Source organism: Lygodium microphyllum, chromosome 14 (genome assembly GCF_053477565.2).
Source record: "Lygodium microphyllum isolate KBCC chromosome 14, Lygodium_microphyllum_v1.1.10, whole genome shotgun sequence".
Lineage (NCBI taxonomy): Eukaryota > Viridiplantae > Streptophyta > Polypodiopsida > Schizaeales > Lygodiaceae > Lygodium > Lygodium microphyllum.
The window spans coordinates 64,037,045-64,055,158 of NC_141148.1; the positions used below are offsets into that span (position 1 = coordinate 64,037,045).

At 37.2% G+C, this 18,114-nt stretch overlaps 1 protein-coding gene across 1 annotated transcript in view; it reads right to left on the reverse strand.

The window, feature by feature from the left end:
• Nucleotides 1-3,459: 3,459 nt before the first annotated feature.
• SDG40 (SET domain group 40) overlaps nucleotides 3,460-18,114 on the reverse strand; it is a 62,467-nt gene continuing 47,812 nt past the window's right edge. Inside the window, exons 3-6 of the mRNA XM_087692887.1 lie at nucleotides 12,524-12,655; nucleotides 12,304-12,444; nucleotides 4,434-4,787; nucleotides 3,460-4,350 (exon numbers count right to left, since the gene is read on the reverse strand). Coding sequence (XP_087549013.1) covers nucleotides 3,631-4,350; nucleotides 4,434-4,787; nucleotides 12,304-12,444; nucleotides 12,524-12,655 — 1,347 coding nt within the window. The 3' untranslated portion in view covers nucleotides 3,460-3,630. The remainder of the gene's footprint in view (nucleotides 4,351-4,433; nucleotides 4,788-12,303; nucleotides 12,445-12,523; nucleotides 12,656-18,114) is intronic.

An 18,114-nucleotide genomic window follows, 5' to 3' on the forward strand; every position in this document is an offset into this window, starting at 1 on the left:
AATTATAATTATATGCATATACATAATGTTTTAACTAAAATATAATTAATAATTTTATTAATAATAAATAGTTAATACATCATCAAGTACATTATTGTATCATTATACATATTGATTTATATATACATAATCAAGTATATTAAATTATTCACAATCAAAATAATTATATTAAAATTATTGTTAATGTAAATAATACATAACGGCTCATTGAATATAATGATAATTTATTAAAATAATAAAACATGAATAAATATATAGATTATAGCTATATATTAATATATATGCATTATACATATATACATTAATCTATTTATTGATCATTATAAACATACACACACACATATGCATCTTTTATCATATTAATAATTAATGACTAATATGTAACAATTATACACATAATTAATATGTATAATATTGAATTAACTTACAACTATATCATAGATATCATTATTATTATTTGTCAATATACATATTGATTATGATATACTTTAATAATAATAATAATATAGATACTCATTCTTATATTTATATATATAATTATTATAATTCATTTAAATAATAAACTAATTATAACTATACGTAATAATTAAGCATTAATTCATAATAAAAATATTTCTTATAAATATACATATTAATTATAGATTAATTATAATTTACATAAATATTCAATACTTAATATTTAATCACTTACATTAATAAATTGATAAATATAATTCATATATATTATTAAAATAAGACATAATTACATCATATATATCATCATCGTCACCATTATACATATTGAACATAACAATATATATAGATATAATTGTGTGTGTGTGTGTGTGTTTGTGTGTGTGTGTGAATTATCTTTATCTATATATTAATAATTATAGTATGAATACTATAAATATGTTTAATATGAAAAATAAAGTACTTATACTTATATATAATATTTAAGTATTCATTATAAATATACGTATTAATTATAGCTTATAGATCAATAGTAATTTAGGTATTCACATTCAATTATAATAACAATATGGTATCTCGAAGAGAGATTAATTATAAGTTAAGTATAATTTACATAATAATATTCAATTGTAATAATTGTGTGTGTGTGTGTGTGTGTGTGTGTGTGTGTGTGTGTGTGTGTGGAGAGAGAGAGAGAGAGAGAGAGAGAGAACCCCTCATCCTTATCGAGAGGAGATTTTTTTTTTTAACATAGAAAAGAGGAGAGAGAAAGAGAAGGTTTTTGGGAGTGATGAGAGGTTACCACATGGAATCCCCAATACCTCCTAGTAATAAGTATGTAAGGTAGGGTGGGTGGCTTTGTGTGTGTGTGTGTGTGTGTGTGCATATTCATCTTTTGGTCTTGTAAATGTTCTCTCGCTCTCATCATTTTTATTCTCATTTATTTTTCTTCCTCCTCTCATGTTTCTTCATCTCTTATGTGCATGTTTTGTATGCATGTGTACATATGTATATATTTATGTATGTGTATACGCGTGTATATCAATGTATATGCTCATGTATATATGTGTCGGTGCATGTATATCTCCATATGCAAGGGTGTGCATCTCTCTCTCTCTCTCTCTCTCTCTCTCTCTCTCTCTCTCTCTCTCTCTCTCTCTCTCTCTCTCTCATTTTTTCTCATATATTCTACATGTGCGCATATATGCATGTGCATACATGTATGTATGTATACATATATTACAAAGTACTAGAACATGGATTTTGCAACCACCTATGAAGTTAAGAACAAAAGCAAAGCAAAAGGGGGTTTCTTGTCCTGACCAAACTTATTGTAAATTATCAAGCCTTTCATACCACCCTCTTGAGATCATTTTGGTACGTATATTTGCTAGAAAGGAGTTGTGACACAAGAATAGATTAAAACTTATCTTCACATATGTAAAATAGCTTATAATTTGTTGACAATTTAAGTTACAAGAGAGACCGATCAATTATTACAAATGTCATTAGTTTATGCCAACAATATGATTGGATGTGGATAGTCTCTATAGTCTTGAAAATAACCAAAAAGTTGTTATACGTCAACTTGAAAATATGAAGAAAGAGAAATGGTAATGCTAACTTATGCTATACTAACTTAAAAATCATAATCTCATTGTTAAGTAACCAAAAGTTGTTATATGTAATAGAGTGAGAGAAATGATAACATCAACAAGAGACACAATCAACATCCGCAACACCACAAAGAAAGGAGCAAATAAAGACAACAATGTCAAAACGGCTAGAAAGATGTATCACAACTACAAGACTAGACACAAGCACTTAACAAACATGGCACAAAAATTTATGTAAGATCCATGCCATAACCCTAGCAAATCTACACTACCCCATCTCAAATCAAGCCATGGTACTAACTCCATGTGAGTGAATGCACACCTCAAGCGAGGTGAAGTGGGTGGCTGTAGAATAACATCCCAATTTGGTACTTAGACCTCATGCAAGACTATTTAACAAAAACTTAAGCATCTAATGTTTTTTTTTTCTACAAGCTTGTTATAAAAGTTTCAAAAGCCAAAGAAGAACAAGGGCATTATTACCTTAGGAACCTTGCTCGACAATGATAGTATAGTTCCCTAAAACAATAGCATATTATTTACTATAATAAGAAACATCACAACATAATAAAACCAATTGAAGATTGGTAGAGAGTACTATAAGCACAATAAGGTATGATGGAAAGGAGTGTGGCATTAGGAGTGCAATTCTAGCCCTAGGATCTAGACGGTGACATGCTATGTATAATCACCTTCTAAGAGGTTACATAGGATATTCTCCATAAAGTTTTGGGGTCATGCCACACACAAGCAATGAGTAGACTATTCTAATGTCTTGTAAGTAATCCCCTTTTAAAGTAAGAGGGTTTAAAAAAGGTGGAACCTACAAGTTACTTGATATACTTCCAAAAGGTAGAACAAGTTAACTTTTATCAACACATGCCTACAAAAAAGCTGTAGTAAGATGTAATAGAATGTGTACTAAACCTAAAACGTATATGGTAGCATACTATGTATAATCGCCTTCTAAGAGGTCACATGGGATATCATATATAAAGTTTTAGGGTCATGCCACACATAACCAGACAGTATACTCTAATGTCTTGTAAGTGTAATAATCCCCTTTTCTAGTGCGTAGGGGGTCTTAAAAAGGTGCCACATGCAGTTTCTATACTTGTGAAAGTCTAGCAAGTCTGCCTATGGAATGGCCCTTAATATTGTTTCCTTTTATTAACGCATACCCACAAAGAAGCTTTTGATGTTGTCAAGAGAGAATATGATAAATGTGTCTGTTGCAAACATAATTGTTGATAAAATTTCTAGAGAAAAGTATCCATAAACTGGACATCTAACAATTAAGGCATTATCTGCGTGCATATTTAAAAAGCACATAAAAAAGAAGCTAAAAGTATAATGATCTGCCCAATTCCTCTAGGATAGAAGGAAGCCTTAACAATAAATTAGAGGATTTAGAAATGAGAAAATTCATGAAAAAGGTATTATCACACTTCTACAACCAAAATACGTTAATGAACTCACCCCACCCACCAAAACAGGGGAAAAAAAGAACTTAAAACTGGATTGTGTGTATAAACAGCTACATTGAGAGAGTAAACAAGTTTCATAGAGTCAGAAGCTGGTGGTCACAGAAGACAATAGACCTATGCAATATTTTCTTGTAGCATTGTCTCCACCTGATTGCCAGCCACCATCTCTCCAGCCTGAGATGACCCTCCTTTCTTACATTCACACCCTCAAGCGATTGCAAAAATCTCTTGACTTCATCCAGGACCACCAATCGACTTCTTGTACCGAGAGTGTCCCATCCACAGATGGCATCTCCAAGCAATTTACAACCAGTGGGGCTAAGGTCCCTCTGGTTTCCCATGTCACCAAGAAGTTCAACCAACCCAGCAACCCCATCAACAGAGCTGCACATGGATACTATATGCTCAAGTGCAATGTCAGCATGCAATGTGGTTTGGAGGGAAGTGAGGAGGTTGATGCATTTGGCCTTCAGCTTCTCATATAAGGTCCTATCCCCTTCTGTGCTTAATCGCAATCCAGACAATGCAAGGTGCCCATGTCGCTTGCGGGTCTCTGCTGATGCACAAGCCAGGCGCAAGGCTGCTAGAAGTTGAAAAGATGGCCTTCCATCTATCTCAATGTGCATGCTACAGTTGCCAAAGGAACCCAACAAAGGCATCAACCCTAGCTCTTGACTGGACTCCTCAAATGACTGCAGGCTCAGCTGAACTTTGTCATTAGGATTTTGCTGAAGTAAAAAGCCATAGTGCTCCAGAAGCTCTAAGTTACTATATAGGCCATAGCATAGAAGTACCTGCCAGACACTACGATTGAAAATTAGGTTGAAATAATGGAAATTTCTGAAAAACTGCTTAAATGGCCTTGGAAGCACAGAACCTGCTCCCCTTTTTTGTAGTCTTGTCGAGCATAAAAGCAGTACATCTTTGTGCTTTCATCATAACCCCCATCCGTGAGACGATTTGTAAAATGCAAACCACTTCCAGCATCATTGTCTACATCCAGACCATCATGTTCTTCATATCTGTTCATTTCAATCCCAGATACCCATCTGTTAAACTTGAGAAAGGTTCCTTGCACCTGTGAACTTGTTCCAAACTCTATATTTTCTGGAAATGATTCGGTCAGATCCTCTTTGAAAGGAGGACCAGGTGCAGCATAATTGAACAAATCTCCAACGGGACACAAAGTTCCAGCATTGTCCCAAGGTATATGCAATGTGCGAGAAGAGACCTGACCAAGTAAGATTCAAATTATCCCCAACACTGTACATGCAGTATCGGTCATCAGTGCAACACTTTACGCTAGACGTTCTAAGAGGACAAGAAACATAACCTTGCTCACACTATAACAACCTTACATTCTAGAGAACCAACATAAAAACATGCATTTGTTAACATCAATCTTATGATCATCCCAAGTTCTGCAGATAGAAGATTGAAGTGATGAGAAGCGTTTATCTTCTGACCGGCTGTAAAGGTTGATCTGTATTCCGCTGGTGGCACTGCAGGCATTGTTCATCCACTAAATCACTCAGATCATGCATTCTTAGAGAAAGTTGATGATTGTGGCTGATGCACTTTCTCCTGAAGATTACAGCCTCTAATGCTTCCTTTGCTGTTGGTGAATCCATTGGGACTCGAAACTCGAACAACAGCCCAATTTCACTAAATTTTCGTGACGAATCTCTGAATTTTCTCTCTGCAACATTCTCTCTCTTTCTCCAACCATTTCCCAACTTTGCTCACTCCAATACCTGAATTATTAAAGGCTGAAGATAATTATCAGTTGAAATCAAGTGGAAGACTAGCCACCCATCAAATTTGGGGCATTTCCACCCTTCTCGAAGTGGTGAAGGCCAATTGATTGCCCAAATCAAGGGGCAAATTAGATTGAAGACTTGCTGGTCACTTTGGACAACAAGAGGAGTTTGGATTGTGAAGGGATTGGGAGAATCCCAATGTAAATCAACTTCTACTTCAATAAAGCTAAAGAAATACCAAAAGGGGTGCCAGTTTTGGGCCCAACCCGATGTCCATTGTCCAAAGATTAGTAGGTAAATTTGTATTTTCAATTTTGCAATAGATGTTTAATGATGCAATCAAGTTGTAATTAGGAATTACCACCCATCCACTGAAGGAAGGTTGGTTCCATGGTTCCATTGTTGAGATACCATCAAACCCTTTGAATTAGTGGGCTCATGGCACTTGATTGCAACCTAGAATCATAGCAATCTTGTTGAAATTGCTCTCAACACTGAATTACATCAAGCATGTCTTCACGCGGTGATAGGGGATCAAGTGAAGAGGATGCATCACTCCTTGGTCATTTACGTGGTGAAGGGGAAAATGCAATGACTGATGTTGGACATGGTTCTCAGCATGGACAGCAAGCTGAAAACGTGGGAAATGACCCAAATATTGACACTCCTATGCATAAAGAGGCTGAAAACGTGGGAAATGACCCAAATGTTGACACTCCTATGCATAAAGAGGCTGATGACCAGCGAGAGGTTGAAGAATTTGATAATAGCTCCAAGGATCGGATGCAAACAGTAGCAAAATTCTTTGTTGAATTAACAAAGGATCCCTAGTCTACTCGATTCTTGAACACTCCAAAGGAAGGACAGCGAAGGCAAAGAGAAGAAGACCTCTTCTAAAGCCTTGGGACAACCGGAAGAACCAAAGGAGATGCTTGAGCTTCTTTGGAAGAGCCCAAAAAGTGTGATGAGCACAAATAGTCGATACCCGCAAGACAACAAATACAAATGCATGGCCAACTTCGTAGTGCCAATCCATGGGAGTATGGACAATAAGGTATTCAAGTAAATGTAAGCACGGGGCAGCAAGAATACTTTGGTAGAGGTACCATTTTTCGTGCTATGGTTGGACAGCCACCACCTACAGGAATACATGCACAAATCCCTATGGTATGCAGAAGCCAATGCATGGCTCACAACACCAAATGTATCCAGACAATGCAAGTCGGAGCTCAAGGATTTAGTACTCGTCATGCAAGTGCATCTCATAGTGCTTGGTTTCATGTAAATACAGCAAATGCACCCTTTTTGCAACAACCTATTTCTAGAGGCAACTTCACAGAGGCATCTGAGATATGCAAGGCAGCCACATTCTTGAAGGGAAATGCATTGCAATGTCTATACTTCTCATTCAAGGAAAGGCACCCACCACTTGGATCAAATTCAAGCAAATGTTTACTTCAAATTGGTTGACAAGTACCTTTGAAGTAGACATTATGACAGCATGGAATCATTTGGATTCGAAGGATTACAAAAACTTGAACCGGTACAATAAGTTTAGGAATGCTTTATTGCATGTTACTTCTTATCATTCAATATCCCTCCATGAGTAGATGGAGAAGTATGTTTGTGGTTTGCCACATGGTATACGCGATTTTTGCATAAAGTCCACTATTTCTAGCATATCTCAACTCATAGAAACTGCTACTACACAACTGATGCATTGATGCGTGGAAAAGATGCGGGGTTCCAAGACATTGATGCCAAGTCACATGTCAAAGAGATTAAGGCTGAGAAAAAGGGCAAATCTGAAATAAAGGCTGAAAAGAGGAACATATGGCAAAGAAAGAGTAAGAATAAAGATAAAGGCTGATTGTATGGCACGTCTTTTTATGCAGCATGTGTTATAGTACCATGATATGCCAAAGTTGATCATTAGTGATTGTGACCCACGAATGGCAAGTTCGTTTTGGAAAGGATTGTTTGAGAATATGGGCACAATGTTGAAATTCTCTTCATCCTTTCATTCACAAATTGATGCTCAGTCCGAAAAGGCTAACCGCTAACTCCACAGTTCTAGATCTTTTGAAGTGCTATGTATTAGACTACAAAGAGCAATGGGAATAGTATTTGCTATTGGTTGAGTTTGCATATAACAACATGGTGCATAGTTCCATTGTAAGGCTCCTTTTGAGGTGGTAGAGGGTGGTAAGAAAGTACCCGAATTTTGCACACAAAAAGTAAGATCTTTAAGGCTAATCATGCAGAAAGCATAGATGCAACTTATCAAAAGGTTAAGTATGCACTTCAAAGATTATCAAATAAGCAAAAGAGAGCATCTGATCGTCAGAGGCGTGCTTTGCACTTTGCAAAGGGTGATTATGTGGTGGTGTGTTTTGAAAAGGCACCGCTGACACAAATAGTAGAAGATCAAGGGTAAGATTTCCAAATGGTACTTGGTAAAGTTTCAAAACTATTCACCAATGGATGCCAAACCGACGGAGGAGGATGACTTGGCAGACCATCCTCAATGGTTGTAGCATTGGCACTTATCTTTATGCTTTCCAATTAGAGCCAACTTTAGATCAGGTTCAGTCAAGTCTAGCATAGTAGGGGTCCAAAGTATTACTTGATGCTTGTGATAGAGCTAGCACCTCCACTCCTCAATAATGGACAGCTCTAGATGTAATGGATCTCGAATGTATTCAGCATACATTTGGGGTATTGTAGCTAACAGTATGTTTGCTAGGAGACCACCAATTAGTGTCCTAGGCACTATGTTTGGTATGCATATGGTATGGTCTATTATATGCAGCTCTAAAACTATACATTTGCATGAGTTAATGATCATCAGGGGCTAGTTATCGAATGCTAGTTTTCAGTGTATGCTCATTAATTTTCAGTGGTATTCAACTGATTTTATAGACAGCAGCATATTTCATGATACCATTGATGTTTCAACCATGGGTTATGATGGATTTATGCTATCCTATGGTTTAGTTTTGTCACATTAATTGAAGTTATGATTTATGGATCCATTGTACGATAATCTAGCAATGTTTTTGAGATTCTTTGGGAGTCTTATATTATGTTATGTTGGCTGGTAATTTTCAGCATCTATTGGGCATATAGAATGGTTGAACAACAGCGCACAATATTCTATTGACTATGTCTGGTGGAAATTCCACTGCAATACTTTGCTTTTCATGCATTTGGCAATGCAATCGCAAATGATTGCAATGATTTCAAGGGGAAAGGCTGCCATGAGGACATGTATTTTTGCAAGCCTCACTTAACATGTGAATTAATTTTTAATCACATGTTTAATTAAATGTTGCACATGTGAAGTGCAACTGAGGTTAGTGCAAATTAATGAGCCCATGACTTAAGGGAATCAACAAATGTCAAAGGCAAAAGTTGTAATTAGTTATGTGGCACAAATACTAGGTGGTATTTGGTGTCACTTATTGGCCTAAGTCATTTCTTTGGCCTTAAGTGTTAATTGGTAACACAAGAGATATGGTGTTTAATGGTACTTAATGACAATTTGATGGTCAAAAAATGGCACTGAGATGCTCTAGAGATCAAGTGGCCTAGCCAATTAAATTATTAGCTGATCAAACTATTTTTCTCGACATTGAAATAATTATTGTAATATTTTTTAGTCATTTAAGATAGAAATTTAATATAATAATGTGGATAATGCTCGAAATTCAATTTAGAAGGCTGCCACTTGGCAAAACTTGCCCATGCAAGTTTGGGAAAGCTGAATTGGGGTTAAAGGCAAAAGAAAATCTCGTCTTTGCATTTTGGAGCTATTGGAAATAGAGATTGGGTTGTTGCTGCCTACTTTTGGGATCATTTCTCAGCCATTGGATGTGAAGATATGCTAGGGTTTACACTGAGGAAACACAGCATGTACAGCCAAGACCAAAACACAAAGACTTAGACAAAGACCAACAAAACTCAAAACCTAAACGCAAAACACAAAACTCAAAACTCAAACACAGAGGGATGAAACTCTAAAGTGAATGAGTTTGTAAATGAACGTAAGAGTGTACAAAATACCCAAGGGCAAAGCAATTGAGCGTTGGAGAATGATGTCCACTAAAGATGGATCCCAAGTGCTATGACTACCATTCGGAGTACGGAAGACGAGGAAAAAACCAAATACTGATCACCAAGCAGTCAGAAGACAACAGGTCAATGATGATCGTCAGTTGCCACGCGGGGAAGAAAAGGCAGAACGCAGACTGCAAGACTGACGTATAATGATGAGGGAGAACTGCCACCTATCACTTAGTTGATCAAGAGTCTGAACGCAGAAAGAAGGCAATTTGTGGGCTCGTGATGGCATATGGACCAAACGGAATAGAGGAGTGAAAACCTGCATGGAAGGGATGAGACTAAATGATGGACAACATGGACAGCACGCCTATTTACAGATGTTGAAGGGTGCCTCAAAAAATTAGGGTTTTAGGGAACCATTGAACTCTCTCAAACCACACACCAAATGCGTGTCTTTCATCAATTAAACGTGTTTTGGGGCTATTTAAAGATGGTAATCAACTATAAAGCATATTTTAGCTCAAGACTCTCTCTCAAGCCCAAGGGCATCGGATAAAGAGTGCATGGTGGCTACCCAATGGCCTACCAAGACTACAGAGACAATGTTTATCTTACCAAGAGAGTCCATGTAGTCACCCTAGAGAGGACAAGGCATCGGATAAAGGTGTTTATATTACCAAGGGAGTCCATGTAGTCCCCCTAGAGAGAACAAGGCATCAGACAAAGAGTGCTCATCGGCTGCCCATTGGCCTACCAAGCCTACAAAGACGGATGCAACCACATTGAACTATTATTTTTGTTTTTTCTTAATATGAAAATTAATTTTACGAGTAGCAACTGATTAAGTAACAATGACCCACAAGACGAGAGTAGGGATCGTATGCCCAACACATCACAAAATAGTGCAAGCTTACCCATCCACTGAAGGATTTCAATGATGAGAAAAAGGTAATGAAGTATCATCTAACGAAGAATGGTGGTGTAATCTGTCAGTGGAAATAGCTTAGGATCCATCCAATGGTGCTCTGCACAATGGGATGCATAGTATACTACATGTTGAAAAATGCTCACACAATAGATGCCACTTGGACAATGTCTCTCATGAAAAAATTGTTTACTTATCCAAGTGCCCTAGTACAAAGATTATGAAACCATGCAATGCATAGGGAAAGGTATAAGGGGAAGGAAAAGGAGGGAGGCTATGTCAAAGACAAGTGTCAAAACTTGTAGAATACTAAGAAGAGTAGAAACCCCCTCTCAACCTAGATATCAAAGTCGAAGAAGGAAGAGGAGCTTGAGAATGTCGATCTTCGTATGATGCCAAGAACCATGTGAATGAAGAGAATAAAGCATCCCGACTAGAAGAGCAAGAATAGAAGGCACTGCTATGATAGTATCAAGAGAGATGTTGTATGATCCACTACAGGAGGGAAAGCCTCCATGCTAGTAGAAGAGTAAAACTCTGAGTAGATAAAACCATGAAAGAAATGGTGCACAACTCCTATCTCCAACTCGAGGTCTGGTGCAAACCCACATGTTAGCCCTACAGTGAAATACAAAACCCTGCAAAAGATATCAAAATCTGCAAGCATAGAGAAGAGTAGTGAGATGCTCCAAAAAGCAAAACTAAAAATAAAGGAAAGCAAAGCTAAGGACAATGCAATGAGTATGTAAGTATACAACGAAAGCCTTTAAAGAGAAAGGCTAAATATGTGGCCACCATCATTTACATTGAGGTGGGAAAGTGATCCTAGAAGGTGCAATGGATGCTCGAAGAATGGATGTGTAAAGTGCAATAGGTGAGCCACTAGCAAACCAATCAGCTAAGTCTTCAAGAGTAGTGAAGGATATAATCTACTGAGGCTGTTTGCATGCCACATGTCTAGTAGCCACTGGGGCACATGGAGCAAATGGTGCAACAGCAACAGGCATAGCCTAACTAGACTAGTCAGTTGGAGTGGAGGCATTCACAACAATTTGCTATGGTTTTCTACATGGAAAACCTTATGCCTTGGCACAAGACTCCTCATTCAATGGCCCAACCTCTAGCAGTGCCTGCAAAACCTATTTTTCTTAGGAATATGTTGCCAAAGGGGTCATGTTTTTTTGGTTCCATCGTAGAAAGAGATGTCACCCTTTGATTGGCTTGTCTTCGCATCTTGTGAGTTCTTGCCACTGTTGGTTTTCCCTCCTGAAGAAGAGGCAATCAACCCTCGCCCCTCTATATGGATTCTACTACTTAATAAAGCTTGGTACATCCTATCTCATTGTTTTTGCTAGACCTCTCTCCGATAAGTGCACCACCTTGAACAATTTAGAGTAGCACTGAAATACTATCACTTAATGAGCATCCGAATGATGCATGTAGATACAATAATTACATTCCCAACATAGTGACATGGGGCAAAATTTGGGCACAAGGGCAGGGATAGGAATTGCTGTCCCCTATCACCATGGGAGGCAGCTGTAATATGGTAATGAGATTGGGATGTACAAAGACAAGATGGAAACTAGGTCAAGAAGCTAGAAAATGGCCATCCCATGTCACTATGGTTCCGGACGATGCCATTATCTTAGCTAAGCTTTACAGGACATATGTGCATTGGATGAGGTTGTTGCTTTGAAAAATGGGACAAGTTTTTCAGTCTTGATGCAGAATACCATGTACCAAGACAAGTAAAACCCTTCTACTCTTAAATTGAAAACAAAGGAAAATCAGATAGCAACCATATTATGCAAGAAACACTTCTGTACATGAGTCAGCAAAAAATTCCACATCTAAAACATGGGTTTCATGCTTGTTTCAGTAGAAAATTAGACAAACTACCTCATGCTCTCTTGCTAGTGCATAAATTTAAAAAGAGTTTAGTGCATAAAAGAAAAATAATATGTCACCACAAGTTTAAAAGAGCACTCACGCACGGTGGAAGCTGCCCACAGCCATGCCTTGAATGTCAGAAACTGGCGTTTTAAATGTAGCATTTCTAAAAGAGGTCGTGTTTCTCTCCAATCCTTTTGAGCTTTCTCCACTGACTGTTCTGCAGTCCAAATGGCTGTTTCTACCTGTACATTCTCTAGCTGGATTATAAACAGGAACATTGGCACTATTCCTGTATCTAAATTCAATTACATGCTACTATACCTGCAAAGCCAGGATTTCAAATGGAGAATAGGATGCTAAGGTGTGGTAGAACCTGGGAAGACTCTTCAAATAGATATACCATCTTGATGCTTCACCTTTTACAATTTCTCTCAATAAAAATGCATTCAAAACCTGCTATGGAGAAGAGGAAAAAATAATAATTCGAGATCACTTATGGTGTCAAAACTGTAGTCAAGAGATATGGCAATGCATGCTGATTGATGTTTTGCTGAAACTGATATTACTCAAATTATAATGCACAAACTAGACAGCACCAGCACATTCTTTATGGCTTATCAGTCAGAGATGGCTTATGCAGCTCACAACATTGGCGATGTCTATCCAGTTACAATGAAAAATAAAGGCCGCTCATGAGCTTCCTAAAAAAGGGTCATTTTGCAAATGAAATAACCGATGTCAATGCTCATTTTTGGCAATCCCCATTTTCAGCCTTCTGGTTAGCATTTCCAAAGAACAAGTATATGCTACCTTGGACTGATTGATGAGAATGAAAGGCAGAATCCCAGATTCAAGAAAGTTTGTTGGCTTCATGGCATTTTGCTTCAATTTGCTGAGTCTTTTAATATAGGACAGTTCTCCAAAAACACACAGCTCCAGGTAAAAGTTATTCTCATACTTGTACATCACACAGTTATATAATGTCTACAAGTGAAAAGGCTACTTAACATATATCCCCATAGAACTCCAGCTGATACAGTCCTTCACATTCCTACAGTCCATATCCCCAGAAATACACCTGCTGACCAACCCAAGACAAGTCTTCAATCAGTCACAAAGACTCCTCTTCATGATCTCCATATCTTGGACACACTACTTGCACCGTATACTCATAATGCTGGACTAGACTATGTGTTAATACCCACTAGAGAGAGTAAAAGAAACAGAATGATGATGTTTGCCTAATTCACATGAAGAGGGAGGGGGTAGCTCTTGGATGGGCCCAAACCTGGCCAACTAGATAGTCTATCCGATTATCAATCCAATTGACCATTGCAACATGGAGAGTTGCAAGAATCCACCATAGTTTAGAACAAATTTGAAGAGAATTGAGAGAACCATGCACAAGAGACCAATTGGGTTCAATGTTCCCCCTATGCATGGGCGAGCAGATCCCCCATGCATGGGTTTATTTAATTTTATTATCTTGGTGCTCAAAATGCAGACATCTCAAAATAGACGCATCCATTTCTCTTCCTTGGACGGTTCTTCTTTCCCAATTCTTTTCTCAAAAGTAGACTATCTTTCCTAAAGATAAGATTCTAAGAATATTAATCCTACTCTATTCAAGACATACATCAAATTAATATTAAAATAATAATTCCAAGCGTATATAAATTAGTCCTCAAATAATCCACCATCGCTTGTCCGCATACAACCATCACACTATAGAGGGACCATCCAAAATATAATAATTATGCACTACTCGAGCACCTAATAAATAAATATCCCTTGCGCACCATAACCACTCTTCAAACAATATCTTCACCTAATAATCTACTACACCAAGCATAAATCACACTAGTCCCTGCCATTTAACTACTAAGCATGAGCAATCACCGTCACACACAAGCCTAAGCAAGACAAGTTGTAATCATACGACAATTAAACAATGTTGAAATTCCACAAAAATAAATTAAATCATCATCTTATTTTCCTATAATTCTTATTGGAATTTTAATAACTTGTTGTGCATAGGCCTACATGTAACACTGGGTGGTTGCTCCTACTTTGTAGTTAAATGGCAAGGACTAATGTGATTTGTGCTTAATACAACACATTATTAGATGAAGATGTTATTCTTCGAATAGGGATGGTGCCCCACAAGGGTTCAAGAAGAGAATCAAGACAGATGGAAGATAGAAAGATTCCAAAAAGACTCGGTCTATTGCTCTTGAAAGACTTTGCACAATTGTAGCTACACCCTCAAGTTACAAACATTGCATCTAAGTCAATTGCTAAGACTAAACTCTTCAAAGAGACACTCTATACAGCCCAAAAGAATTCTACTACAATAGTACAATGCGAAACAATGTCCCTTTGATAGCCCAAAGCATCCACCAACAGTAGGCAAGTAGAAGCTTTAAGCAAGAAACCCTATATCAAAACCCTAAGGACAATCATGTGCTAAGCCTAGCTACAAATTGTTTTTTCTCTAACTTTTTTCTCTGAACTTAGAATATGGTCGTCTGGGTACTCAAATCAATCAACATCGTACTCTACAAGTCAACATGGATAGATTTGCAAAAATCATTAATGAATAGCCAAAAAGGCCACTTTTCGTAAAATGTGTTACTTCTTTGTTTTTCTAGGACATGGACACCTTGTATAGAATTGCAAAAATCGTCTCTAAATAGCCAAAAAGGCCACTTTTCGTAAAATGCGTTACTTCTTTGTTTTTCTAAGACATGGACACCTTGTAGCACGCAAGCTCACTCCTTGCATGTATTTCAATCTACCCAAAGTATTCATTAAGTTTGTAGAACTTAATAATAAAGACTTAGACTATTTTTGAAGACCAATTCTAAATCCCAAAAACATATTTGCATCCTGATTAAATCTCCCAATAAGCATGTATGCTTGTATAAATGTCTTTTTCCTAGTTTTTCTTCATTGAACACGTGGCCACACAACATTCAAAAGTCGAAGGCGGGTGTCAAGCCACAAAGCACACGGATTGGGTTCGGGAGAATAGACAATACAGAAGAAAAAATCAAGAGAATCAAAAATACTCTGCATATGACTCTACAAAACACTTTGTACACTGTAGATAACCTCTTGGATTACAAACATTGCACCCAAGTCGTTAGCTTAGACAAGAACTCTTTCAAGATAAATCCTAACTACTTTGTGCAATCCAAAAGAATTCTACTACATAAATACAATAAGAAACAATCTCTTTTAATAGCCCAAAGCATCCACCAATAGTAGACAAGTTGAAGCCTTAAGCAAAAAACCCTATATCAAAACCCTGAGGACAGCAGTCTTGTCTTGAACTTGATATACCTTGTTTTCTCTCTAACTTTCTTCTCTAAACTTAGAATATGGTCATCCGGTACTCAAATCGAACAGAAGAACCTAATCTACAAGCCAATCCAGGTAAAATTACAAAAATCTTCTTTGAATATGCAAAAACACCATTTTTCGTAAAATGTGTTGTTTTTGTTATTTTTAAGGCTAGACACCTTGTTGCGCTCAAGATAACTCCTTGCATGTGTCTTTATCTACCCAAAATTCTCATTAAATTATTAAAACTCAATAATGAATATTCAATCTATTTTGAAGACCAATTCTGAACCTAAAAAATCTGTCAAGATCATATATATCCCATAAGTATATATCCAAAATATTTATTAGATGTCTTTTTCTTGTTTTTCTTTCATTGAACGTATAGCCACATAACATCCATCCCCACTAAACCTGCACATCCTCCAACATATACCACTGCTACTCATCATCGTTTAAGTTATTCTCTTGAAAGCAGTCACCTAGATCGTAAACCTAGATATATCATACATAGTCTGCATTTTCCAGTATAGTCTCTTGAAAACTTTTTGGCATCTTACTATCAGCAACAAATTCATTATCATCATTAATCAAAACACTCATTTCGTTTGCATCCTAAGTCATTGTTTCCACTACATCCATTGCTTGTACTACCCAAATATTGATAGAGAACATATCCATGTTATCAAACAATGCATTCTCTACTACCTCTACATCTGCAATATCTTTAGGCAAAGCATCATCCACAGTCACCATCACTATATCCTCTACATTCACTATCAAGCATAGTCATCAGACAAAGCACATGTATCTTGTACACCCTTGCACAATATTGTATCTCTATCTATGATTACTGTTTCATCTGTATTCACAAGCACTATAGCATCTACACTTGAAGTCACAACATTATCAGTTTGCACTTGCATCATCTCTAGCATATCTGCATCCTCATGTAAACCATGTATATGATACTTTGCTAGTGTATATGCAATACCCTCTGTCAAAGCATCTTGGTTTTTCTCTTTTTGTTTTCATTCTCTCCTTTGTGCTCTTTCTATTCTTATTTTTGCTCTTTCTATTTTACACCCTCCATATACTACTGTAGTCCAAGTCTAGGAGGAGATATAAACTTCTCAGCCCCTCTAGTTACTTTCTTTGAAATACCAAGATTCCCTTCATCTCTCTTCCTTTTCTCTTCTACAATCACTTTTGTATCCTATGTTTTAACCAAAGTATACATCTGAATAGATATCTATAGAAGATTCCCTTCCAATCTAAGTTTTCATAGTCCGTCCTATACTGGTCAACTCTGTCTAAGACACCTTGCCCTTTTTTGTAGTATGTAGCATATAGGTCCAATTCTCTATCTTTTTATCTTTAAGCTTCTTCTCAATCTGCAATCCATACGCTGCAACATCTACAAAGACATACACGATCTACATGGACAAATCCTCTAAAATCTTCTGCAATCTACCCTTTCAAAGGTTCGTGGTAGTAGGTAGACCTCTCTCACTGGCACAAATCTTCTCATCCTTCCAAGAAATCAAATTTTGCCCCATAGCATCTATATAAGCTTCAAAGTCATTGTGGTCATGCTCAATGCTAATGCACCACATACATCTGCAAACAACCTCAGTTCTAAGCGAAGTCTGTGAAGGAGCAGCTCTCCCAAGATTTTCCAATTTAGCCAATTTTATCTATAGATCTCACATATTCTTCACAAGCTCGTCCATGATATCATCCTTTGCTAATGCAAAAGCGAGTACAAGAGGATGTGGCCTAGGCAAAGGCTCAGGCTGTGCAAGGATAGCCATAGTTCGCAAACCCATCAACTACTAACGTCTTCTTTGCCTCTTTATCAATTTTTTAACTACTTCTTAGAAATCCGTCTTATCAATCCCCAAGTCATTCTCTGTAGCATCATCTTCAAGAAGCTCTTCTAATTTTGTTTGCAAGGGAGAATCGGCGGCCTGTAAGAAAAGCAAGACTTTTTCTGTCTCAAGTGTTAGCTGATCTATAATACTCAACAACTCATACTTTTGCTCCAAAATCCTCTATAGCTCTAGACCGAAAAGCCCCTTTTCGGGTTTGGAAACCTGCTCTAGGAAAAATCTCTTCGTCACACGATTTACATCTTCAAGATAAAATTCGTCTATTATAGCTCTCTTGAAAGCAGCCCATGAAGTCTCATGCTTTGTATAAATTGCATTTACTCTGATCCATAGCTCATAAGCCACAACTCTATCAAAATACATTGGTATTTCTTCGATCAGTACCCTAGCCATCTTAAGCTTTTCTACATAAACATGGAGATATCTCGTAATATTTCGTTCGTCAAATTTCTTGACTTCAGCTATGATCCTCTCCAAAGCATAAGTCACAGCTTCTTTTCATTTGAACATCTCATACATCCTCATGAAGTTCATGAAGTCTCTCGATCTGACATCATCCTCATCTGCATACATACCGGACGTGGCTTTTCATGTTGGATTTACCAAATGTCGAGGAGGTATATCTCAAGCCACAAACCACAGGGGTTTAAGAGAATAGACAAGACGGAAGCAAAA